Source organism: Melospiza melodia, chromosome 23 (genome assembly GCF_035770615.1).
Source record: "Melospiza melodia melodia isolate bMelMel2 chromosome 23, bMelMel2.pri, whole genome shotgun sequence".
NCBI lineage: Eukaryota > Metazoa > Chordata > Aves > Passeriformes > Passerellidae > Melospiza > Melospiza melodia.
This window is the reverse complement of record NC_086216.1, coordinates 9,436,053-9,461,951: the sequence shown is the minus strand read 5'-3', so window position 1 is coordinate 9,461,951 and position 25,899 is coordinate 9,436,053. Positions and strand designations below refer to the sequence as shown.

The 25,899-nt window shown below is 57.1% G+C and overlaps 3 protein-coding genes across 4 annotated transcripts; 2 read left to right on the top strand and 1 right to left on the bottom strand.

Annotated features, from left to right (window-relative positions):
• Window positions 1-2,852: 2,852 nt before the first annotated feature.
• LGI3 (leucine rich repeat LGI family member 3) lies at window positions 2,853-8,140 on the bottom strand. The gene is made up of 8 exons (XM_063175241.1): window positions 7,711-8,140; window positions 5,799-5,870; window positions 5,629-5,700; window positions 5,464-5,535; window positions 5,304-5,375; window positions 4,582-4,751; window positions 3,939-4,103; window positions 2,853-3,850 (listed from the first exon to the last, which is right to left on the bottom strand). Exons 1-8 carry the CDS (start codon window positions 7,923-7,925, stop codon window positions 3,033-3,035), a joined length of 1,656 nt encoding a protein of 551 aa, XP_063031311.1. The 5' UTR covers window positions 7,926-8,140; the 3' UTR covers window positions 2,853-3,032.
• A 496-nt stretch (window positions 8,141-8,636) lies between these two features.
• Window positions 8,637-11,002, top strand: SFTPC (surfactant protein C). Its single transcript, XM_063175242.1, has 5 exons — window positions 8,637-8,866; window positions 8,953-9,102; window positions 9,213-9,353; window positions 10,017-10,127; window positions 10,696-11,002. Exons 1-5 carry the CDS (start codon window positions 8,822-8,824, stop codon window positions 10,798-10,800), a joined length of 552 nt encoding a protein of 183 aa, XP_063031312.1. The 5' UTR covers window positions 8,637-8,821; the 3' UTR covers window positions 10,801-11,002.
• A 2,994-nt stretch (window positions 11,003-13,996) lies between these two features.
• LOC134428460 (pulmonary surfactant-associated protein C-like) lies at window positions 13,997-16,701 on the top strand. 2 transcript variants are annotated; one of them, XM_063175201.1, is made up of 6 exons: window positions 13,997-14,121; window positions 14,934-15,002; window positions 15,036-15,314; window positions 15,961-16,065; window positions 16,138-16,248; window positions 16,386-16,701. In XM_063175201.1, the coding sequence occupies exons 1-6, from the start codon at window positions 14,017-14,019 to the stop codon at window positions 16,479-16,481; spliced, it is 765 nt and encodes a 254-aa protein (XP_063031271.1). In that variant the 5' UTR covers window positions 13,997-14,016; the 3' UTR covers window positions 16,482-16,701. The 2 variants fall into 2 exon arrangements, with proteins under 2 accessions (XP_063031271.1, XP_063031270.1); XM_063175200.1 differs by having other exon boundaries at window positions 14,934-15,314.
• Window positions 16,702-25,899: the final 9,198 nt, after the last annotated feature.

The following is a 25,899-nucleotide window of genomic DNA, read 5'->3' as shown; positions in this document are numbered from 1 at the left end:
GAGCTCCCAAATCCCCCTGAATTCCCCCCAAATTCCCCCCGAACCCCGAGGGAGCGAATCCCAAAAGTTGAAAGTTGCAGCAACCGAGCCGCGCAGGCGCGGTCCGGGCCCCACCGGCCGCTCTTAAAAGGGCAACGGAGCTTCTTAAAAGGGCAGTGCCCTTAAAAGGGCAACAGAGTCTCTTAAAAGGGCAACAGGGCCCCTTAAAAGTGACCCATGGGTGAAGCAGTGAGTCACAGCTTTATAAAATAAAAACATGTTATAAATTGCCTAAATATATTAAATATCAATATATTTATATAATACATATACTAGAAATATGTATTATAAAAATATATATCTATATATTCATCAACATATTTCTATTATATATTATATACATAATAAATATATAATATATTATAAATATATATTATATAGTATATGGTATATAGTATATATTATATAGTATATAGTATATAGCATATAATAATTTATATAATATCAATATAATATATATTGATTATGTAACAAATATGGTATATTAATATATATAATATATATTGATATATTGATATATTAATTTGTAGTTTGATATATATATATATACACACATATTGAATTTCAATAAATACCCTAAACATACCTAAAAATGTGTTTTTTAAAATTCCCTATATATGTTGAATATCACTACATTAATGTGCAATATATTGATATATAATCTATATTAAATGTTTCTTAAAACATATAAATTAGTTCCCTCATACATATATTTTTATATATTAAAACACATAATTTTTAAATCAATAAACTATGGAAAGGAGGGCAGAGCCACTCTGATTGATATTAAAGATTTTTTGGGGGGGTCTGGAGGGGATGCGATGCTTTTTTTGGTGCCCTAAAGGACAATGAGGATCACTCTGCTGTAAGAGTGGAGCCCTGAAATATGCTCCCAAAAAACCAAAATCTGCTCGAATCCCCTCTCCGAGCCTTGCAGCCCCAAGACTGACCCAGGGCTCCCCAGATTCCCCATCCCAGTCGCGGCCACCACTGTGGAAGTGCCAGAACCCTCCTGCAGTGCTCCAGAATGTGCTTTTCCCTGCCAGGGAAACTGAGGCAGGGCTGCATGGCAATGCCCTGCCGGACCCATCCCTCTCCCCGAACCCATCCGTGCCCCGGGGCCGCCCGGTTACCTGCAGAGCATCTTTATTTGTGCTCTTAATTGCTGGTTTTTCACATGCATATTTATCCACCTGGCAGCCGGGGAAAGGCTCCCCTGGCAAACCAGTTTCCCCTGCCTGGGGAAACTCCTCCTGCTCCCCACCCGCGCCCTGGGACAAGGTTTCTGCTGCAAAAACACCCAAAAACCCACGTGTAGGGCCCGGAGCACCCAGAAATGAGGATTTCCCTCTCCCTGGGGGAGCAGAATGTTGGGCACCAAGGTGGGAGGAGGTTTCTTCTGGAAAAAAATCCCACGTGCACCCAAAAATGAGGAATTCCCTCTCCCTGGAGGGGCAGAGTGTTGGAGGGAGCAAGCACTGAGGTGGGCCAAGATTTCTGCTGGAAAAATCCCATGCGCACCCAAAAATGAGGAATTCCTTCTCTCTGGGGGAGCAGAATGTCATGCACCAAGGTGGGCCAAGGTTTCTGTTGGAAAAAAATCCCAGATTTGGGTCAGGAGAATGCAAAAATGAGGATTTCCCTCTCCTTGGGGGAGCAGAATTTTGGATGGAGGTGGCACTGAGGTGGGATCAGGTTTCTGGTGGAAAAAACCCACACGTGGGGTTCAGGAGCACCCAAAAATGAGGAACTCCCTCTCCCTGGGGCTGCAGAACGTCGGGCACCGAGGTGGGCCAAGGTTTCTGCTGGGAAAAACCCCATGTTCACCCTAAAACGAGGAATTGCCTCTCCCTGGGGCAGTGCAATGTCGGGTGGAGCTGTGGGTGGCACCACCCGAAGGAGACACGGGCAGGGCTGGGGGGCACAGTGTGTTTATTGGGGGGTTGGTGGGCACGGACGCCCCGCTGGCACGCTGGGTCCTGCCTGGCAGCGGGGCCATGGGCACGGGGAGCTGCTGGGCATGCACGGAGAGGGACAGGAGCTGCTGGCCTGGAGCGTTCCTCTGTCCACTGCTTCATCCATCCCGGAGCTTCCATCATCCTCAGGGCATCCCATCATCATCCTCAGGGCATCCTGGAGCTTCCCATCATCATCCTTGGGTCGTCCCGCTGGGCTTGGAGCTTCCCATCATCATCCTCAGCATCCCATCTGCATCCTCAGAGCATCCTGGAGCTTCTCATCATCACCCTCAGCATCCCATCATCATCCTCAGAGCATCCCATCATCACCCTCAGCATCCCATCATCATCCTCAGAGCATCCCATCATCACCCTCAGCATCCCATCATCATCCTCAGAGCATCCTGGAGCATCCCATCATCATCCTCACCATCCCATCTGCATCCTCAGAGCATCCTGGAGCATCCCATCATCATCCTCAGCATCCCATCTGCATCCTCAGAACCTCCTGGAGCTTCTCATCATCACCCTCAGCATCTCATCATCATCCTCAGAGCATCCTGGAGCATCCCATCATCATCCTCACCATCCCATCTGCATCCTCAGACCATCCCAGGACACCCCATCATCATCCTCACCGTCCCATCATCATCCTCACCATCCCATCTGCATCCACCTCAGAACACCCCATGCTCCCCAGGCCATGCCACCACATCCACCTTGGCCATCCCACCCCCTTTGGACCATCCCAAAGCCTCTCAGCATCCCGGGAGCCCCCCACCCCTCCCACCACATCCCTGCCCGCTGTCCCCCTCCTTTCCTACCCCCATCTCCCACCCCAAAGACCCCCCCCCAAACCCTCTCCACCCCCCAGGGGTGACGCTCTGCAGCGCAAGGGGCGTCCCACAGCGTGAACCCGGGAGCACCGTGGGGAAACTGAGGCACCGTGGGGCTGGGTGAAGGCGGAGGGCCGGCATGTGGGGTGGGATGAGGCGTGGTGGGCTCATGCATGTCCGGTGGCTCTCGGGGTGCCAGCTACAGGCTGAGGTCCACCACCACGTGCCGGTACACCAGCGTGTTGGCCTTGAAGCTGGGCGCCAGCAGCAGCTGCACGTCGGCCGCCGGCACGGCCCGGAACGCCCGCGGCGCCTGCACCGACAGCTCCTGGAACTTGGCGAATTTCTGCTTCTCCTCCTCCCACAGGTAGACGTGGGTGAAGGAGAAGTCGCTGCCCAGCGCCAGGTACTGCCGCTGGCCCACGGCGAAGGGCTGCATCACCATGGAGCCGCGCGACGGCAGCGTCTGCACCTCCACGAAGCGCTGCCCTTCCCAGCGCACCACCTTGGAGTCGCCGATGTAGCGGCTGAGGCACAGGAACTGCTCCCGCTTGGCCCTGAAGTGCTTGACCATCTGCACGTCCAGCATCTCGCCCACCTCGCCCTGAGGCACGAACTGCTTCTGGGCCCGGCTCCACTGGTAGATGACGGGCGCCTGGGAGCTGCTGGAGATGATCAGCCGGGGTTTGCCGTCGTTCTCCACGTACTCCACGTCGGTGTCGCGGTGCCAGGCGTGCAGGGCTTGGTGCGAGTAGAAGCCGTTCTGGTTGAGGCGGTAGAGGCTGGTGGAGCCCGCCTTGGAGCTGTCGGCGATGACGAAGTACCAGTCGCCCTCGATCTGGAAGGCCTCGATGTCGTTGGGCTTGCGGATCTTCTGGCTGTCGATGTCCTGGATCTTGATGAACTTGTCCACGGCCGTGTCCCAGCGGTAGATGTAGGAGCCGCCAAAGAGCTGCGCCACCACCACGTAGAGCTGCTCCTGCGCCACGATGGGCTTGCAGTGCACTGCCGAGTGAGCTGGTGGCACAACCACGGAGTCACACCGTGCCAGGCCACCCCAAAGAGGGTCCCAGCCCAGGAGGGGACCCCCAGCCCGGTTCCTCACCGGGGATGCGGTCGAAGTCGCGGAGTTTGCGCTCCACGTAGTCCCACTTGAGGATGGAGCAGCTGCTGGCGCTGGGCTGGGCCAGGGCCACGTACAGGTCACTGGCGTAGGTGAAGGGCTCGGCCGACACCGCCTGGAAGGGCAGGACCTGGTGCATCACGAAATCTGGAGCAGGGAGAGGCGGCAGTGAAGGTCTGAACAGCCAGCAGTGAGGTGACAGGTGACAAGTGACAGGTGGCGGTGTGTCACAGACATGTTTTATGAAAAATCCTTTCCTCAGGATTTTTCCTCCTGAGAAGCTGGGAGGCCTCAGGAACAAAATGTAAACATTGATTATCTGCTGCTGTGGAATGCAACAGGGGCATCTGTGATTGGTCTCATGGGGTTGTTTCTAATTAATAACCAATCACAGTCAGCTGGCTCAGACTCTCTGTCCGAGCCACAAACCTTTATTATCATTCCTTCTTTTTCTATTCTTAGCCAGCCTTCTGATGAAATCCTTTCTTCTATTCTTTTAGTATAGTTTTAATATAATATATATCATAAAATAATAAATCAAGCCTTCAGAAACACGGAGTCAGATCCTCATCTCTTCCCTCGCCCTCAGACCCCTGTGAGCACCGTCACTGCCGTGGTGCCCTACCCGTGGTGATGCACTGGAAGTCACCGAGCGCCAGGTCCCGGATCCGCTGTCCCTCGAACTGCCCGGGGCTGCTGCAGAACACGGCGGGGACCGTGGTGTTGGTGCTCTCCAGCCACTCCACCAGCCACTTGATCTTGCAGTCACAGGCCAGCGAGTTGCCACGGAGGTCCCTGCCAGGGATGGCACTGAGTCACGCCCAGAACTCACTGCTGTGTCACCCTCTCCCCACTCAGTGTGCTGGGGTTCCCCGCCAAGGATGGCACCAGTGCCCACCAGGATGTCACCTCGTCCCAGCTCAGTGTCCTGGGGTTCCTTGCTAGGGATGGCACCGAGTCGCCCCCAGAACTCACTGCTGTGTCACCCTCTTCCCGCTCAGCGTCCCAGGGCTCCCTGCCACAGATGGCACCATCACCCCCAGCCACCCACTGGTGTGTCACTTGTGCCCAGTTCAGTGTCCCAGAGGTCCCTAGCAAGGATGGCACCATCACCCCCAGCACCCACTGGGATGTCACTCTCTCTCCAGCTTGGTGTCCCAGGGCTCTGTGCCAGGGATGGCACCGAGTCCCCCTCAGGATGTCACCCTCTCCCATCTCAATGTCCTGAGAGTCCCTGCCAGCAGGGATGGCACCATCACCCCCAGCACACCACACCCTGCCCCAGTGCCAGCCCCTGGCATGTCACCCTGTCCCAGCCCGGTGTCCCCAGAGCTGTGGCAGCCTCACAGGTCACTCAGGATGTCCAGCGGCTTGAAGAGGTCCCGTGGCAGCGTCTGCAGGTTGTTGTTGGCCAAGGAGCTGGGGACAAGAAGGGTTGTGGAGGTGACACATCCCTGACAGTGACGAAGGGACAGGGCCACCCCCACAGTGTCCCCCAGGTGCTCACAGGTGTGTCAGGGACTTGAGCCCGCGGAAAGTGGCCTTTGAGAGCGCCTGGATGTCGTTGTTCTCAATGAACCTGGAACGGGAGCAGACAGTGACGGGGCCATCCCGAGTGTCCCCCTGTCCCCTCCCTGTCCCCTCCCCGTGTCCCCGTCCCGGTGTCACACACAGGTACTGCAGGTGCGAGAGCCCGGCGAAGGCGTTGTCCCCGATCAGCGTGAACTTGTTGGAGTTGAGGAGGCTGCAAAGAGAAGGGGGAGACATCAGTGCCAGGCTGGGCATGGTGAGCACCAGGTGGGCACCAGGTGGGCACCAGGGGGGCACCAGGGGGGCACCTACAGGAACTGCAGGGAGGGGATGTGGGCGAAGGCCGCCTCCCGGATCTCCGTGAAAGCCGCGTTCACCATGGTCCTGTGGGAAAGACGGAGCTGCAGGACAGGGGACGGCAGCAGCCTGGCACTGCCACCCTCGTGCCCACCAGCACGGGCTGGGTGTGTCACCTGCTGCCTGCCAGGGCAGCCCGTGAGGGGCGCTGGCATTGGCACAGGGACCCCAGCAGCCGCCCTGCCCGGTGTGGGGACACGGAGGGGACGGGGCTGGCACCAACCCCAGGCTGCCCACGCCCTGCGGCAGCCCCTGGCCCGGGGCCACGTGCTTGCACATGTGTGTGAACACACAGAAACGGGTGTGCAAGCACACACAGACTGGTGTAACACACACAGACTGGTGTAACACACACAGACAGGTGTAACATACAGAGACAGGTGTAACACACACAGACAGGTGTAACACACATGAACGAGTGTGTAACCACACACAAATGGGTATGTAAGCACACATACATGTGTAAACACGCATGAATGGGTGTGTAAGCACACACACAGGTCTAACACACACAGACAGGTGTAATACACATGAACGGGTGTGTAACCACACACAAATGGGTATGTAAGCACACATACATGTGTAAACACACATGAATGGGTGTGTAAGCTCACACACCTGTGTAAACACACATGAATGGGTGTGTAAGCACACACACAGGTCTAACACACACAGACAAGTGTAACACACACAGACGTGTGTGTAAGCACACACAGACTGGTATAACACGCACAGACAGGTGTGCAAGCACACACAGACAGGTGTAACACACACAAACAGGTGTGTAACCACACACAAATGGGTATGTAAGCACACACACGTGTGTAAACACACATGAATGGGTGTGTAAGCACACACGCAGGTGTAACACACACAAACAGGTGTGTAATCACATGCACACCGGTCTAACACACACAAATGAGTGTGTAAGCATGCACACACTGGTGTAACACACACACAGATGTCACACACACAAATTCATGTGCAAGCACACAGGTATAACACACACATGGGTGTAACACACACAAACAGGTGTGTAAGCACACACAAATGGGTGTGCAAGCACACGCACACACAGGTGTAACAAACGGGTGTGCAAGCACACACACACATGTAAATATCCACAAGCGGGTGTGTAAACATGCACACGCAGAGGTGTAGCACACACAAACACGTGTGTAACACACACAAACTAGTGAGTAAGCACACACACATGTGTAAATATACACAGACAGGTGTGCAAACACACACTCACACAGCTGTAAACACCCCCCACCTGCCACACCTCCCCGTGCCAGCCTCCGGGGCACAGCCCTGTCCATCATCATCATCATCATCATCATCATCATCATCATCATCATCACCCTCCCTCCTCAATCGTGTCCCCCCGGGGCTGTGGTCACCAAGGTCACAGCCGTGTCCCCCCGGGGTTCTGCTCCCCACGGTCACAGCCGTGTCCCTCGGGGCTCCCCACGGCCACAGCCGCGTCCCCCCGGGGTTCTGCTCCCCACGGCCACAGCCGTGTCCCTCGGGGCTCCCCACGGTCACAGCCGCGTCCCCCCGGGGTTCTGCTCCCCACGGTCACAGCCGTGTCCCCCCGGGGTTCTGCTGCCCAAGGTCGCGTTGGGGACAGGCTGCAGCCCTGCTCCGCTTGGCACCGATGGATGGCTGCGTGTGCCAGCACCGCAGGACACAGGGACACGTCCCGGGCTGTCCCCAGCCTCCTCCTGCTCCCGGACCCCGCCCTGCCACCCCTTTGTCCCCCTGCGCAGCACATCAGGGGTGTCCCTGCCCCTCCAGCCCCTGCCAGCTCTGCGCTCCTGGGGTGTGACGCTGTCCCCACCGCTGTCCCCACCCCGGTACTCACAGCGAGATGACCTCGGGGGGCAGGTTTTTGGGCACGGCCTTGGAGTCCACGCAGAAAGCCGTGTCCCGGGTGCAGGAGCAGCTCGGGGGGCAAGGGGGAGGCCGGGGGGGCCGCCGCCCCTCCGCCGGCAGCCAGAGCCAGGCCACGGCCAGGAGGAGGAGGAGGAGGAGAGCGGGGAGCTGCTCCCTGGGCATCCTCCAGCGCCGCAGCTCCATCACTCCCTGGCCTGATCCCTGCTCGATCCCGGCAGCTGCTCCCAATGCCCGTCAGCTGTGCAAAAACCTTTTTTTTTTTTTTTTTTTCTCTCTTTTTTAAAATTCTTCTGGGGATTTCAGTGTGGAGGAGAAGCGGCGGAGGCTGCGGGCGCCTGACCCGCGGCTCTGCAGCACACCATGCCCGGGAGCTGCTGCGGGAGGGAGGGAGGGAGGGACGGAGGGAGAGGAGGAGGGAGGGAAGGAGGGAGGGATGAAGGATGCGGTGAGTGACAGCTCCAGCATCCCTGGGCACGCGTGTCCGTGCGCGCGTGTCCCAAACTCGGCGTTCCCCGCCTGCCACCGGCTGCTCTTGGGGTGCGCAGAACTTGGGGGGACACGCCAGGGGTGACGCCCCCCGCAGCAGCTCCCCCAGCCCCTCGCCGTGCCCGCTGTGCCCGCAGCGCACCGGGCACCCATCCGCGCCGCCCTGGGCACCCACCCACGCCGCGCTGGGCACCCGTCCGTCCCTGGCACCCATCTCTCCCATGCCAGGCGTCCATCTGCGCCGTCCCTGGCACGGTGCCCTCGGGAACAATGAGCGCAGCCAGCTCCTTGCCCGCCCCGGGGGGGGCTGGCACAGCTGCCCGTGCACAACCAGGGGTGCAGCCCCCCCCCCCCCCCGGGACGTGCTGGGTGTGTGGAGGGCGGGCAGTGCCCGCTGTTTGCCTTGGCACCCGCACAGCTGCCGCGGAAGGGCCCTCGGAGGTTTTTCCGTCCCCTCCCTGGCTCTTTGCGGGCTCAGCAAACAGCACAAGTGGCACTCGGCAGATGGAGTGTCCCCAACCCTCGCCGGCCACACGGAATCCTATAAATGCCCCCAAGCCCGGGCTGGCAAAGGGACAGGAGCGCACGGAGGGATGGAGGACAGCTCTAAAGAGGCGCTGATGGAGGAGGCACCTCCGGTAAGGAGCACCCACCACCCACCCCGAGGAGCCCCCGGTGCCACCCCCGGCTCTGGCTCAGCCGGGCGCTCCCCTGTCCCCAACAGAGGTACACGGAGTCCCCGCGCCTGCCCTGCATCCCCCACGAGCTCAAGGGCCTCCTGCTGATGGTGGCGCTGGTGGTGGTGGCCCTCGTGGTGGTCAACGTGGCCTTCCTGCTGCTGGGGCTGCACCTCAGCGAGTCCCACGCCGAGACGGTGAGGACAGAGCGGTGCCACCAGCTCCGGGATGGCACCGCGGCTTTGTGGGGACAGGGGGACAGGGTCAGCCCCCGCAGAGCCCCCTGAGCCCTCTCGCCCCCCGGCAGGTGCTGCGGATGAGCATCCAGGGGCTGGATGGCGAGGGGAGCCCCCAGCAGCTCGCCGTGAGCAGGAGGGAGAGGAGCGGCACGTTCGCCGTGCGGGACGGGCACAACGGCTCGGCCGCCGTGGTGTACGACTACGGCAAGGTGCGAGGGGACAGGGACATGGGTGTGTGGGGACACGGGACATGGGGACACGGGACATGGGGACATGGGACATGGGTGTGTGGGGACACGGGACATGGGGACACGGGACATGGGTGTGTGGGGACACGGGGACATGGGGACAGGGGGGACTTGGGGACTTGGGGATATGGGGATACAGGGACATGGAGACACGGGGACACGGGGACATGGGTGTGTGGGGACACGGGGACATAGGGACACGGGGACATGGGGACATGGGGACATGGGGACATGGGGACATGGGGATATGGGGACGTGAAGACATGGGAACATAGGGACATAGGGGTGTGGGGACACGGGGACATGGGGGCATGGGGACACGGGGACATAGAGACATGGGAGCATAGGGACATGGCGACACAGGAACACGGGGACACGGGGACATGGGGATATGGGGATATGGGAACACGGGGACATGGGGACATGGGGACATGGGTGCGTGGGGACACGGGACATGGGGACACGGGGACATGGGGACATGGGTGCGTGGGGACACGGGACATGGGGACATGGGGACACGGGACATGGGTGCGTGGGGACACTGGGACATGGGGACACCCGGACATGGGGACATGCATGGCACCACAGCACCGTGCAGGCTGAGCCAGCTCTGTCTGCCCACAGCTGCTGGTCGGATACAGGTCCTGGCGTCACCGTGCCTGCTACATCACCCGCGTGGACAAGGACAACTTCCCGGGGCTGGACGCTGTCACCGAGACCTTCCAGCGCCGGCAGGTGAGGTGACAACTGTTTGTGGAGATAACTAAAATGTACAACTTTGTGAAAGTTGCAAAGCCGGTATGTTTATTACAGCATGTGGAGATTACTCTCCTTAAAAGACATGGGAACTTCAGGTCGCTTTTTATCCCCCTCTCAGATACATGTGCACACAATTTCACACTGCGTTCATACATATTCATTTTTATGAATTTCGCATGATATTTGCCGCTAGTTCTTCTTTATCAGAAAGAATTCCTGGGTCAGGTTGACCTGCTCTCACAGCAGTCTCTGTCTCACTTTATCACTTTTTGTCTCCTCCCCCTTATCTCTGTCTTTCACTGGAGCAGTTTTTCAGAGCCTGGGCTTTGCAGTCAGGCTACATAGCTCTGTTTTCTAACCACAGACTCAAAGGTGTGCGTTTCACCTAAATCAAAATGGATTTCTACTCTGGACAATTTCTACTCTGGAGAATTTCTCCTCTGCCTCACAAGCACAGGGGTGGAGCCGCACCAGGCTGGAGAATGCGGGGCTGGGGGTTTGTTTGTCCTTTTGTGGGTGCTCTGCTCCGTTCTGTGTCCTGCAGGACGAGGACAAGGTCGGGGACAGGGCCGTGCCCCTGGCTGACCGCTCCATCCTGGGCACCACCATCAACATCCTCTGCAGCGCCGTCCCCGTGTTCTGGGCATAGCGGGATGGGACAGCCACATGGGGGTGGCACTGTCCCCCACTGTCCCCTTCCAGGCGGGGATCTCTCCTCCTCCTCCTCGTCCCCACGCTGGGGACAGCCACCCCGCCCATTGTCGCTTGGCACTGCGTGCTCCCGCCATAGAAAAAGCGGGATTTGCGTCGGGGTTTGCTTCTGTCTACAAAGTAAAGGCTGTGTCACCGCCTCCGAGTGTGCTCTTGCCCTTCCTGGGTGCTGGGGACGGGGACACGGGGTCCCAGGGGTGTCCCCTTGTGCGGTGCAGGGTAGGGAGGGGAATCACTCGTGTTGGGAGGGATCAAACATGGGGGCCAGCAGCAAAAGGGCACACGATGACCCACCTGTGCCATCTCATTGTCCCCAGCTGTGTCCTCTCATAGTCCCCAGCTGTGCCCTCCCATTGTCCCCAACTGTGCCTTCTCATTGTCCCCAATTGTGTTCCCCCAGTGTCCCCAGCTGTGCCCTCCCATTGTCCCCACCTGGGTCCTCTCATTGTCCCCTGCTGGGCCTTCCTATTGTCCTCAACTGCGTCCTCTCATTGTCCCCACCTATGCCCTCTCATTGTCCCCACCTGGGTCCTCTCATTGTCCCCAGTTGTGTTCCCCCAGTGTCCCCAGCTGTGTCCTCCCAGTGTCCCCACCTGTGCCCTCCCAGTGTCCCCACTTGTGTTCCCACACTGTCCCCACCTGTGCCCCCTCAGGGTCCCCACCTGTGCCCTCCCATTGTCCCCACCTGGGTCCTCCCATTGTCCCCAACTGTGCCCTCCCATCATCCCCTCCTGTGCCCTCCCATTGTCCCCAACTGTGTCCCCCCACTGTCCCCACTTCTGTCCCCCCAGTGTCCCCAACTGCATCCTCTCATTGTCCGCACCTGTGCCCCCTCAGGGTCCCCAACTGTGCCCTCCCATCGTCCCCAACTGTGTCCTGCCAATGTCCCCACCTGTGCCCTCTCATTGTCCCCACCTATGTCCCCCCATTGTCCCCACATGTGCCCTCCCATTGTCCCCACCTGTGCCCTCCCATTGTCCCCACCTATGTCCCCCCATTGTCCCCACCTGTGCCCTCTCATTGTCCCCACCTCTGCCCTCCCATTGTCCCCACCTATGTCCCCCCATTGTCCCCACCTATGTCCTCTCATTGTCCCCACCTCTGCCCTCCCAGCGTCCCCACCTGTGCCCTCTCATTGTCCCCACCTATGTCCTCTCATTCCCCAGCTGTGTCCCCCTCATTGCCCCCACCTGTGCCCTCCCAATGTCCCCACCTGCGTCCCCCCAGTGTCCCCAGCTGTGCCCCCCCAGTTGGGAGCGTGGAGGGTGAGCACGAAGGAGCAGCCCCTGCACTTTCAGCCCTTCAGTAAAATCTCCCAACCCTGTCCCCTCCTGGTGCAGCTGGGGACAGAGGGACAGCGCCACATCCCCAGTGGGAACCAAGTGTCACCCACAGACACCACGATCCACTTGCTCCAGCTCCTCCTCCTCCTCATCCTCACCCTTTTCCCAACCATTCCAGCCCCTCTTGCCCCTCCATCAGCTTTGGGGCCTCTCCCAAGTGCAGCACTGAAAACCAGAGGAGCAGCGAGGCTGGGAGGGGGAAGAAGAGACCCCTGGGAGTTGATTTGATCTTTCCAGAGCTGCAAACTCACTGCTGTCCCCAAAATCACGGGCAGAGAGCAAGGTCATTGCCCCGGGGGTGTGACACTTTGCTGGCAACAGGAGGGACATTGCAGGTTTCCATGTGCTGGCTCAGGGCCAGCAGCTCTGCTTCCCAAAACACCCTGACCGTGATAAGGAGCCGGGTCAAGGGGGTGCCGTGGGCCAGGGAAGCTGATAAGGGCTCCCATGGGGACAGAACAAACAGCCAGGAGCCACTCAAGGCGCTCTTGTGGCCCTTGACACCCTGGGAAAAGAGGCAACGTTCAGTATTGGGGGGTGTTGGGGGTCTCGGGGGGAACTGGAGGGGTCCCAGTTGCAGGAGGAGCTTGTGGATGGGCAAAACCAAAGCTCAGCAGTGTCCCCACGCCACCTGAGGGGGACACACCGGAGCTGGGACCCCCTAAACCCAAAAAAAAATCCCCGCTGTGGGCACCTCTGCCAGCCCCAAAAGTGACCAGCAGTGCCTGGGCAGCCCCAGGAGCAGGAATGAGGGTCAGGGACACTCAAATCCACACTGTGGGCACCTCTGCCAGCCCCCAAAAGCCACCAGCAGTGCCTGGGCAGCCCCAGGAGCAGGAATGAGGGTCAGGGACACTCAAATCCACACTGTGGGCACCTCTGCCAGCCCCCAAATGCCACCAGCAGTGCCTGGGCAGCCTCAGGAGCAGGAATGAGGGTCAGGGACACTCAAATAAATCCACCCTGGTCGGGGACACTCAAATAAATTCACCCTGGTCAGGGACACTCAGATCTGCACTGTGGGCACCTCTGCCAGCCCTAAAAGCCACCAGCAGTGCCTGGGCAGCCTCAGGAGCAGGAATGAGGGTCAGGGACACTCAAATAAATCCACCCTGGTCAGGGACACTCAAATCCACACTGTGGGCACCTCTGCCAGCCCCCAAAAGCCACCAGCAGTGTCTGGGCAGCCCCAGGAGCAGGAATGAGGGTCAGGGACACTCAAATCCACACTGTGGGCACCTCTGCCAGCCCCCAAATGCCACCAGCAGTGCCTGGGCAGCCTCAGGAGCAGGAATGAGGGTCAGGGACACTCAAATCTGCACTGTGGGCACCTCTGCCAGCCCCCAAAAGCCACCAGCAGTGTCTGGGCAGCCCCAGGAGCAGGAATGAGGGTCAGGGACACTCCCCACACCACGGTGACCCCGTTCCCACCCCCTCCCCGTGGATTTACAGGAAATATTTCACGTCCTGTTTGCTCCTTGCCACATCAAGCAGCTGCAGGTGCCCGAGCTGGCACAGGGACACGAGCCAGCTGCCACCCTGGGCACGGGCACAGCCGGATGCTCCACCCTGGAGGGTTTGTTTTGGCCCTGGCACCTCGCTGCTGGGCGGCAGAGAGGTGCCCGTGCCTGGGGACGAGGGTCCTTGACCCAGTGCCCTCGCAGCCTCTTGAGCTGCGGGTTCCCAGGGCACCCAGCTGGGAGCGGGCGCTCAGCAAACACCACTGGAGTGGGTCACATGCCAGGGCCTGGCAGCACCCCAGGGCCACCAAACCCCTCACAGCGTCCCCACCCCGGTGTCCCAGTATAAAGATGCCAGTCCCTGCAGTCAGACCGGGCTGGGAATGGGAGGAGGAGGAGGAGGAGGAGGCAGCAGCCATGGAGGGCAGCATGAAGCAGGTGGTGCTTGAAGAGGAGGTGAGTGCCTGCAGGGTGGCACTGCCATCCCTGCGGTGTCCCTGCAGCCAGCTGGGCACAGGGCTTTGCCCAGTTTGTCCCAGCAGGGCACCAGTGCCCGACAGGGGGGTTTGGACCGTGGGATGCTGCCCAGGGTGAGGGGTTGGATGTGGGATGCTGCATTCCCTGTGCCCAGGGTGAAGGGTTGGACCATGGGATGCTGCATTCCCAGTGCCCAGAATGAGGGTCAGAACCATGGGATGCTGCATTCCCAGTGCCCAGGATGGGAGTTTGGACCATGGGATGCTGCATTCCCAGTGCCCAGGGTGAAGGGTTGGATGTGGGATCCTGCATTCCCTGTGCCCAGGATGAGGGTCAGAACCATGGGATGCTGCATTCCCAGTGCCCAGGGTGAGGGGTTGGATGTGGGATGCTGCATTCCCAGTGCCCAGGATGGGAGTTTGGACCATGGGATGCTGCATTCCCAGTGCCCAGAATGAAGGGTTGGATGTGGGATCCTGCATTCCCAGTGCCCAGGATGAGGGTCAGAACCATGGTATGCTGCATTCCCAGTGCCCAGGATGGGGATTTTGACCATGGGATACTGCATTCCCAGTGCCCATCTTAGGAATTTGGACCATGGGATGCTGCATTCCCGGTGCCCAGGGTGAGGGGTTGGATGTGGGATGCTGCATCCCCAGTGCCCAGGGGGGCAGCAGGATGCTGGGGGTCAGCAGGATGAGAGCTGCAATCCACCCCCAACCTCCTGCATCCCCCCAGCTCCCATTTCCACCCCCCTGACCCCAAATCCCCCCATTTTCCTGCCCCCCCAGGACTCGGGGAACGGCTGCTGCTGCCCGGGCTGCTGCGTGCCCTGCGCCACGTGCTGCGCCAAATGCTGCACCAAATGCAGCTGGTGCTGCACCAAATGCTGCGCCAGATGCGGCTGGTGCTGCGCCAAGTGCTGCTGCGTGCCCAAGTGCTGCCAGTGCCCCAAGTGCCCCAAGTGTCCCGGCTGTGCCAGCTGCTCCGGCTGCCTCAGGAAGGCGCTGTGCTTCGTGCCCCGGCTGCTGTGCTACCTGCCCCGCAAGCTGCTGGGCTGCGGCCGCCTGCGCTGCCTGCTCATCGCGGCGCTGCTGCTGCTCCTGCTCGTGGTCATCGTGGCCGCCGCGCTGCTGATGTGGCTGAGCGTGGAGCAGCGCCGCGGCGACAGCGTGAGTGCCACCGCCAGTGCCACCCCTTCCCCGTGCCAGCCCCTGTCACGGGGCTTGCGAGGGTGGCAGGGTGAAGGGAGGGATGAGAATGTTGGTTCCGTGTTCAGAAGGCTTGATTTGTTAGTTTGTGAGAGATGTGCTGCATTGTAACGATACTAAAAAGAAATAGGAAAGTTCTCAGAAGTTAGCCAAGCTGAGAATAGAAAAGGAAAGAATGACAAAGGTTTGTGTCCCGGCAGAAAGCGAGGGAGGTGGGATGCTGCATTCCCAGTGCCCAGGTTGAAGGGTTGAACCATGGGATGCTGCATTCCCAGTGCCCAGGATGAAGGGTTGGATGTGAGGAGCTGCATTCCCAGTGCCCAGGGTGAGGGTTTGGACCATGGGATGCTGCATTCCCAGTGCCCAGGGTGAGGTTTGGACCAGTGTGCTCCAGAGTGGTCAGTAAATCCAAACATCCACAGAAGACCAATCACGGATCCACCTGTGTCATTCCACAGCAGCGGATAACCATTGTTTACATTTTGTTGCTGCTCAGAAGGGAGAAAAATCCTAAAGAAAGGATTTTTATGAAAAGATGCCTGTGACAACCCCCCGTGCCAGGGGAAGGGGCTGCTGCAGACCCTGAGCCCCCCTCGGTGCCCTCCAGGTGCTGCGGGCCGGTTTGTGGGGAGACGACGACGAGAACGCGGCCACTTTCTACCTGGACAGCGGCGACGGCAACGCGGCCACGGTCATCTATGACTACAGGAATGTGAGTGGGGGGCTCTGGGGACACCAGGAGGGGGATATGGGATGAGGCTGAGCCGGCTTTGGCTCCCAACAGCTGCTGGTGAGCTACAGAGCCCGGCTGCACCGCGCCTGCTACGTGACCCGAGTGGACCAGGACAACATGCCGGGGCTGGACAGCGTGCTGGAGACCTTCCAGCGCCGGCAGGTGAGCACCTGGCTGGGTCTGGGGGAGCTGGGGGGGCTCAGCGCCTTGTGCAGCCCCTCCCTGAGCGGAGGAGTGATGAAGATGGTGATGAAGATGATGATGATGCTGAAGGATGTGCCTTTCCCCCCATGTTCCAGGCTGAGGACAAGATCCCCATGCCCTTGGCTGACCGCTCCATGCTGGGCACCACGGCGGGCATCCTCTGCAGCCTCCTGCCCGTCTACTGGGCTTAGCAGGGTGGGTGGGGGGCTGCGGGACCCCCGCCCACCCTGCAGCGCCCCCACAGCCCCGCTGGGGCCGCCCCCGCCGTGCCCAGCCCAATTTTGGGGTCCGGGGGTGTCTGCGCTGTGCCAGGGGACAGCTGGTTTGTCACTTAAGTCTTCTCAGCTTCGCCAAACCCGAGTGCAAAAATGAGCTTAAAAAAAAACCCGTGACATTTAAAGGAAAACACAATTTCTGCGTTCCAGTTCTTCGCTCCCCCGCCAGCTCCCGCCTTAAAAACGCCTCGAGGGGCTCCGGGCTTGGGTTTTGGGGGAATTTCTGTCACTGACACAACCTGGGGGCTCAGTGGGTGCCTGACCTGAGCTGGCCCGGCGGGATGAATGGGTTTGTGCTGTGCCAGGCTGGGAGAAAGGAGAGGGACAGGAACCAGAATCAGGTCTGGAGCTATTCCTGGAGGCAGCCTGTGCCCAAAGCAGCGCGGCCACCAGACGCTGCCCGAGGACAGCGATGGTTAGCGCCGAGTGATTTAGGACAGGCTGCTGGCATGGGGAGATATCAGGATGGGGCGTTGTAAGAATTGGGAATTATCGGGGTTTTTGGGATGAGGGAGCTGGTGCTGGGATCATTATTCAGCTCAGGTGTTATTAGGATAGGAATGCTGGTGCTGTTAGGGTCAGGAATTATTTGGATCAGGATGTTGGTGTTAATAGGGTCAGGAGTTATCAGGATGGGGCATTGTAAGAATTGGGAATTATCGGGGTTTTTGGGATGAGGGAGCTGGTGTTGGGATCAGGCAATATTCAGCTCAGATAGGAATGCTGGTACTGTTAGGATCAGGAATTATTGGGATCAGGATGTTGGTGTTATTAGGATCAGGAGTTATAATCACCATGATTTCATTAGGATCAGGCTCTATTAGGATGGGACTCTGACATTATTAGGATCAGGAGTTATCAGGATGAGGCATTGTAAGAATTGGGAATTATTGGGGTTTTTAGGGTGAGGGAGCTGGTGTTGGGATCAGGCAATATTCAGCTCAGATGGGAATGCTGGTACTGTGAGGATCAGGAATTATTGGGATCAGGATGTTGGTGTTGTTAGGATCAGGAGTTATCAGGGTCAGGAGTTATCAGGATCAGGCATTGTAAGAATTGGGAATTATCAGGGTTTTTGGGATGAGGGAGCTGGTGTTGGGATCAGGCATTATCAGGCTCCTAATAACATTCCTGTTATCAGGACAGGAATGCTGGTGTTGTGAGGATCAAGAATTATTGGGATCAGGAGTTATCAGGATCAGGCATTGTAAGAATTGGGAATTATTGGGGTTTTTAGGATGAGGAAGCTGGTGCTGGGATCTGGCAATATTCAGCTCAGGTGTTATTAGGACAGGAATGCTGGTACTGTTAGGGTCAGGAATTATTCGGATCAGGATGTTGGTGTTATTAGGATCAGGAGTTATTGGGACTGACATATTGGTGGTATTGGGATCAGACATTATTAGGTGGTTCTATAAGGATCAGGAGTTATAATCACCATGATTTCATTAGGATCAGGCTTTATTAGGATGGGACTCTGACATTATTAGGATCAGGAGTTATCAAGATCAGGCATTATAAGAATTTGGAGTTATTGGGGGTTTTAGGATGAGGGAGCTGGTGCTGGGATCAGGCATTATTCAGCTCAGGTGTTATTAGGACAGGAATGCTGGTGCTGTGAGGATCAGGAATTATTGGGATCGGGATGTTGATGTTGTTAGGATCAGGAGTTATCAAGGTCAGGAGTTATCAGGATGAGGCATTGTAAGAATTGGGAGTTATCGGGGGTTTTGGGATGAGGGAGCTGGTGTTGGGATCAGGCTTTATTCAGCTCAGGTGTTGTTAGGACAGGAATGCTGGTACTGGTAGGATCAGAAATTATTGGGATCAGGATGTTGGTGTTATTAGGATCAGGAGTTATTAGGACTGGGATATTTGTGTTATTGGGATCAGACACTATTAGGACTGAGATGCTGGTTCCATAAGGATCAGGAGTTATAATTTTATAATAAGGATCAGGACCACAATTTTGTTAGGATCAGGCTTCATTAGGATGGGACTCTGGCATTATTAGGATGATTCTGGCATCATTAGGACCAGGAGTTATCGGGGTCAGACACGATTAGGACTGAGATGCTGGTTCTATAAGGATCAGGAGTTATAATGACCACGATTTTATTAGGATCAGGCTTTATTAGGATGGGATTCGGCATTATTAGGACCAGGAGTTATTGGGATCAGGATTGTCAGGATTGGTGTTATTGGGATCAGGAATTGTTAGGGACTGGGATATTGGTGTTTTTGGGATCAGACACTATTAGGACTGAGATGCTGGTTCTGTAAGGATCAGGAGTTATAATGACCATGGCTTTATTAGGATCAGGCTTTATTAGGATGGGATCAGGCATGATTAGGACCAGGAGTTATTTGGATCAGGATGTTGGTATTATTAGGATCAGGAGTTATTGGGACTGACATATTGGTGGTATTGGGATCAGACATTATTAGGTGGTTCTATAAGGATCAGGAGTTATAATCACCATGATTTCATTAGGATCAGGCTTTATTAGGATGGGACTCTGACATTATTAGGATCAGGAGTTATCAGGATCAGGCATTGTAAGTATTGGGAATTATTGGGGGTTTTGGGATGAGGGAGCTGGTGTTGGGATCAGGCAATATTCAGCTCAGAGAGGAATGCTGGTACTGTTAGGATCAGGAATTATTTGGATCAGGATGTTGGTGTTAATAGGGTCAGGAGTTATCAGGGTCAGGAGTTATCAGGATGAGGCATTGTAAGAATTGGGAATTATCGGGGTTTTTGGGATGAGGGAGCTGGTGTTGGGATCAGGCAATATTCAGCTCAGATGGGAATGCTGGTGCTGTTAGGGTCAGGAATTATTGGGATCGGGATGTTGGTGTTATTAGGATCAGGAGTTATAATCACCATGATTTCATTAGGATCAGGCTCTATTAGGATGGGACTCTGACATTATTAGGATCAGGAGTTATCAGGATGAGGCATTGTAAGAATTGGGAATTATCGGGGTTTTTGGGATGAGGGAGCTGGTGTTGGGATCAGGCAATATTCAGCTCAGGTGTTATTGGGATAGGAATGCTGGTACTGTTAGGATCAGGAATTATTGGGATCAGGATGTTGGTGTTGTTAGGATCAGGAGTTATCAGGGTCAGGAGTTATCAAGATGAGGCATTGCAAGAATTGGGAATTATCGGGGTTTTTGGGATGAGGGAGCTGGTGTTGGGATCAGGCAATATTCAGCTCAGATGGGAATGCTGGTACTGTGAGGATCAGGAATTATTTGGATCAGGATGTTGGTGTTGTTAGGATCAGGAGTTATCAGGGTCAGGAGTTATCAGGATCAGGCATTGTAAGAATTGGGAATTATCAGGGTTTTTGGGATGAGGGAGCTGGTGCTGGGATCAGGCATTATCAGGCTCCTAATAACATTCCTGTTATTAGGACAGGAATGCTGGTATTGTGAGGATCAAGAATTATTGGGATCAGGAGTTACCAGGATCAGGCATTGTAAGAATTGGGAATTATTGGGGTTTTTGGGATGAGGGAGCTGGTGCTGGGATCATTATTCAGCTCAGGTGTTATTAGGATAGGAATGCTGGTACTGTTAGGATCAGGAATTATTGGGATCAGGATGTTGGTGTTAATAGGGTCAGGAGTTATCAGGATGAGGCATTGTAAGAATTGGGAATTATCGGGGTTTTTGGGATGAGGAAGCTGGTGCTGAGATCATTATTCAGCTCAGGTGTTATTAGGATACGAATGCTGGTACTGTTAGGGTCAGGAATTATTGGGATCAGGATGTTGGTGTTATTAGGATCAAGGGTTTTTGGGACTGGGATATTTGTGTTATTGGGATCAGACACTATTAGGACTGAGATGCTGGTTCTGTAAGGATCAGGAGTTATAATGACCACGATTTTATTAGGATCAGGCTTTATTAGGACGGGATTCGGCATTATTAGGACCAGGAGTTATTGGGATCAGGATTGTCAGGATTGGTGTTATTGGGATCAGGAATTGTTAGGGACTGGGATATTGGTGTTTTTGGGATCAGACACTATTAGGACTGAGATGCTGGTTCTGTAAGGATCAGGAGTTATAATCACCATGGTTTTATTAGGATCAGGCTTTATTAGGACGGGATTCGGCATTATTAGGACCAGGAGTTATTGGGATCAGGATGTTGGTGTTATTAGGATCAGGAGTTGTTAGGACTGGGATATTTGTGTTATTGACATTGGGTGTTTTGGGATCAGACACTATTAGGACTGAGATGCTGGTTCCATAAGGATCAGGAGTTATAATTTTATAATAAGGATCAGGACCACGGTTTTATTAGGGTCAGGCTTCATTAGGATGGGATCAGGCATGATTAGGACGATTCTGGCACCATTAGGACCAGAAGTTATTGGGATCAGGACACTGAATTGGGGCAGAGAGAAGGAACAGAGCAGCCCACCCAACCCCCAGGAATGGGAGCCCACCGGCCCCAAGTGAGGACCACCAGCCCCAAGGGAGGGCCACCAGCCCCAAGTGAGGACCACCAGCCTTAAGGGAGGACCACCAGCCCCAAGGGAGGACCACCAGCCCCAAGGGAGGGCCACCAGCCCCCACATTTCCCACCCTGGCTCCAGCCCCATCTCCCCCTCTGGAACCAGGGAAGCTGCTCCTGCAGCCTGCCAGGACCTGGGGCACCCATCCAGGACCTCCTCAGCTCCAGGGGTCCCCTCCCAAACCCTCCCTGACCCCCAGAACCCCCCAAGGCTGGAGCAGAGGGAGGAGGTGACACCAAGTTGGCAGGACCAGCTCCTTGAGCAATAATTCTGATTTCTGGAGGTTTGTGGCACAGCAGGGACCTCAGCGGGGTAAATCAGAGTAAAACCCCCCAGGAGATGCTGGGAGTGAGGGGATCCCATCCCTGGGAGGAGGAGCTGCCACCCTGCAGCCCCCAGGCTTGTGTGACAGTGGCCACAGGGGACAATCCAGTGCCAGTCTCACTGCACAGGGACCTCCCTTGGGTCCGTGGGGAAAAGGTGCCGGGAACAGCCCGGGCTGCTCCTTGTGTGCAGGTTCTGGGCATGGAAAAGCTGAGGATGGATCCAGGAATGCTCCTGGCAGCTCCCGGTGCCCCCACCCTCACGGCTGTGCCGGTGCCAGGCCTTGGCATTGCCCAGCTGGCATTGCAGGGTGCCAAGGAAGCCCTGCAGGGTGGGCAGGGTGAGGTAGGAGCGCTGGAATCCGCGTGCCTGTGCCAGGTGGCATCTCCCCAGGGCTACTGGGAGGGGGACATTGGTGCCACGTGGGGACATTTGTCCCAGGGCTCCTGGGATGAGGAAATTCCCATCCTGATCCTCAGGCCCCCGTGAGGTGACATTCATCCAGGGCTCCTGGGATGGGGACATTTGTGCCAGGTGGCATCCCCCAGGTTTCCTGGGATGGGGACATTCCCATCCTGATGCCAGGTGACATCTCCCCAGGAACGGGGACATTCCCTTCCTGATGCTCAGACCCTGCCTGGTGACATCTCCCCAGGGATGAGGACATTCCCATCCTGATGCTCAGGCCATGCCAGGTGACATCTCCACAAGGTTCCTGACATGGGGACATTCCCATCCTGACGCCAGGTGACATCTCCCTGGGGATGGGGACATTCCCCTCCTGATCCTCAGGCCCTGTCTGGTGACATCCCCACCAGGTTCTTGGGATGGGGACATTGGTGCCAGGTGACATCTCCTCAGAGATGGGGACATTCCCATCCTGATGCCAGGTGACATCTCCCCAGGGATGGGGACATTCCCATCCTGATGCTCAGACCCTGCCAGGTGACATCTCCACAGGGATGAGGACATTCCCACCCTGATGCCAGGTGACATCTCCACAGGGACGGGGACATTCCCATCCTGATGCTCAGGCCATGCCTGGTGACATCTCCTTGAGGACGGGGACATTCCCACCCTGACGCCAGGTGACATCTCCCTGGGGATGGGGACATTCCCATCCTGATATTCAGACCCTGCCAGGTGACATCCCCACAAGGTTCCTGACATGGGGACATTCCCATCCTGATGCCCAAGCCTAACATCTCCCCAGGGTTCCTGGGATGGAGACATTCCTATCCTGATGCTCAGGCCCTGCCAGGTGACATCTCCCCAGGGTTCCTAGGATGGGGACATTCCCATCCTGATCCTGAGGCCCCGTCCCTCCCAGGGCTGCTGGGGTGAGGACATTTGTTCCAGGTGGCATTCCCCCAGTGTTCCTGGGATGGGGACATTCCCATCCTGATGCCAGGTGACATCTCCTCGGGGATGGGGACATTCCCCTCCTGATCCTCAGGCCCTGTCTGGTGACATCCCCACCAGGTTCTTGGGATGGGGACATTGGTGCCAGGTGACATCTCCCCAGGGTTCCTGGGACTGGGACACTCCCATCCTGATGCTCAGGCCATGCCTGGTGACATCTCCTTGAGGACGGGGACATTCCCACCCTGACGCCAGGTGACATCTCCCTGGGGATGGGGACATTCCCGTCCTGATATTCAGACCCTGCCAGGTGACATCCCCACAAGGTTCCTGACATGGGGACATTCCCATCCTGATGCCCAAGCCTGACATCTCCCCAGGGTTCCTGGGATGGGGACATTCCTATCCTGATCCTCAGGCCCTCCCCGGTGACATGTCCCCAGGGATGAGGACATTCCCATCCTGAACCTCAGGCCCTGTCTGGTGACATCCCCACAAGGTTCTTGGGATGGGGACATTGGTGCCAGGTGACATCTCCCCGGGGATGAGGACATTCCCACCCTGATGCCAGGTGACATCTCCTTGAGGACGGGGACATTTCCATCCTGATGCTCAGGCCCTGCCTGGTGACATCTCCCCGGGGATGAGGACATTCCCACCCTGATGCCAGGTGACATCTCCCCAGGAACGGGGACATTCCCACCCTGATGCCAGGTGACATCTCCCCGGGGATGAGGACATTCCCACCCTGATGCCAGGTGCCATCTCCCCAGGAACGGGGACATTCCCACCCTGATGCCAGGTGACATCTCCCCGGGGATGAGGACATTCCCACCCTGATGCCAGGTGACATCTCCCCAGGAACGGGGACATTCCCACCCTGATGCCAGGTGACATCTCCCCGGGGATGAGGACATTCCCACCCTGATGCCAGGTGACATCTCCCCAGGAACGGGGACATTCCCACCCTGACGCCAGGTGACATCTCCCCAGGGATGGGGACATTCCCCTCCTGGTGCCAGGTGCCATCTCCCCGGGGATGAGGACATTCCCACCCTGATGCCAGGTGCCATCTCCCTGGGCATGGGGACATTTCCACCCCATGCTCCCGTTCCAGGTGGGGCCCCGTCTCGCATCGCCGGTGGCCGTGTCCCGCAGGCCCGGGGCCAGCCCAGCCTGCAGCCCCGGGATTTTGGGGAATGTTCTGCCGTGGGAACGGCTCCGGGGCCGGGCCGCGCTCCCCGCAGCGCTCCGTGAGAAAGGGGAGATCTGAGCCCGGAGAGCCACGGCTGGACCCTGACATCACGGACTGACATCATCCAGGGACTCCAAACATCCTCCCCAGCCCCAGCACGGGAGGAAAACAAGAAGGATTCCAAGAGTTTGTTTGTTTTCTTGGGAGATGGGCTCCAGCCCGGAGTGGAATCCAGCGGTTGCTCCCCGAATTCCCGTCCCTGCGATGAGTTTTGTGACCTGAGGGCTGGGGCAGAGCAGGGGACACGGCCTCAGCCGCTTCTCCGGGGTTTATTTATCTGCTCTGAGGAGGAAAGGATCGCTGGATGTGGGTTTTGCAATCAGGGAGAAGGAGGAAAACACCCTGGGATGATCCTGATGGGGGAGGAAAGCGACACAGAGATGAGGGGTGAAGGAGACTCCGTCATTCCTCCGTCGTTCCTCCGTCATTCCTGGGGGGAATGAGCCCGGCCCTGGATGCAGGGGATCCCCAAAAGTGAAGGCAAAGGGGATTTGGGGGCTTGGTGAGCAGAGCCTGGATGCTGGTGTCCCCCAGTGTGTCCCTGTGGAGGTCATCAAACACAGGAAACACTTAAAATCCTAAAAAAACAAAGTTAATGCAAGTCTGGAGTGCTGTGAGAGGAGAGGGACGGGTTTGTGGGGGCAGCACGGGGTGAGCCAGGTCCCACTGCAGCATCCCCAGGCTGGAATGGCCCAGCAGGGCCACTGCAAGGGGACAGGGCCGTGTCCCCGTCCCTTGGCCACCCTGGGGGGCTGGGATCGTGTTAGGATCACCCTGGAGTGCTCCCCAAGTGCTCACTTGGGGGGCTGACCCAGTTCCTGGGGTGCTCATCCTGATCCCAGGGTGGATCCTGAGGTGGTCATCCCACTTTTGGGGTGCCTGGCCACCCTTTCTGTGGTGTTTGCCCAGCTTTTGGGGTGCTCCTACACTCGCCCACCCTTTCCTGGGGTGCTCATCCTGCTCCTGGGCTCCTTGCCCACCATTCTTGGGGTGTTTTTTCAGATCTTGGGGTGCTCATCCTGATCCCAAGGTGCTCACACACCATCCTCTGGGTGGTCATCCCATTTTTGGGGTGCCTGGCCACCCTTCCTGGGGTGCTTGCTCAGCTTTTGGGGTGTTCATCCTGCTCCTGGGGTGTTCATCCTGCTCCTGGGGTGCTCATCCCAATCCCAAAGATGTTCACCTGCCCTCCCTGAGGTGATCATCCAACTTTTGGCGTGCCTGGCCACCCTTCCTGAGGTGCTTGCCCAGTTTTTGGGGTGCTCATCCTGATCCTGGGGTGTTCATCCTGCTCCTGGCCTCCTTGCCCACCATTCTTGGGGTGTTTTTTCAGCTCTTGGGGTGCTCATCCTGATCCCAGGGTGCTCACACACCATCCTCTGGGTGGTCATCCCATTTTTGGGGTGCTTGGTCACCCTTCCTGGAGTGCTGGCCAACCTTTTGGGGTGCTCATCCACTTGCCCAACCTTTCCTGGGGTGCTCATCCTGATCTTAGGGTGCTCACACACCCTCTATGAGGTGGTCATCCCACTTTTGGGGTGCCTGGCCACCCTTCCTGGAGTGCTTGCACAAATTTTGGGGTGCTCATCCACTTGCCCAACCTTTCCTGGGGTGCTCGTCTTGTTCCTGGGGTGCTCATCCTGATCCCAGGGTGCTCACACACCCTCCCCAAGGTGGTCGTTCCACTTTTGGGGTGCCTGACCATCCTTCCTGGGGCGCTTGCTCAGCTTTTGGGGTGCACACTCCGCTGCATTCATCCTGCTCCTGGGGTGCTCATCCCCCTCCCAGGCTCCTTCCTTGCCCACCATTCTTGGGGTGTTTTTCCCGCTCTTGGGGTGCCCATTCAGTCCTTGGGGTGCT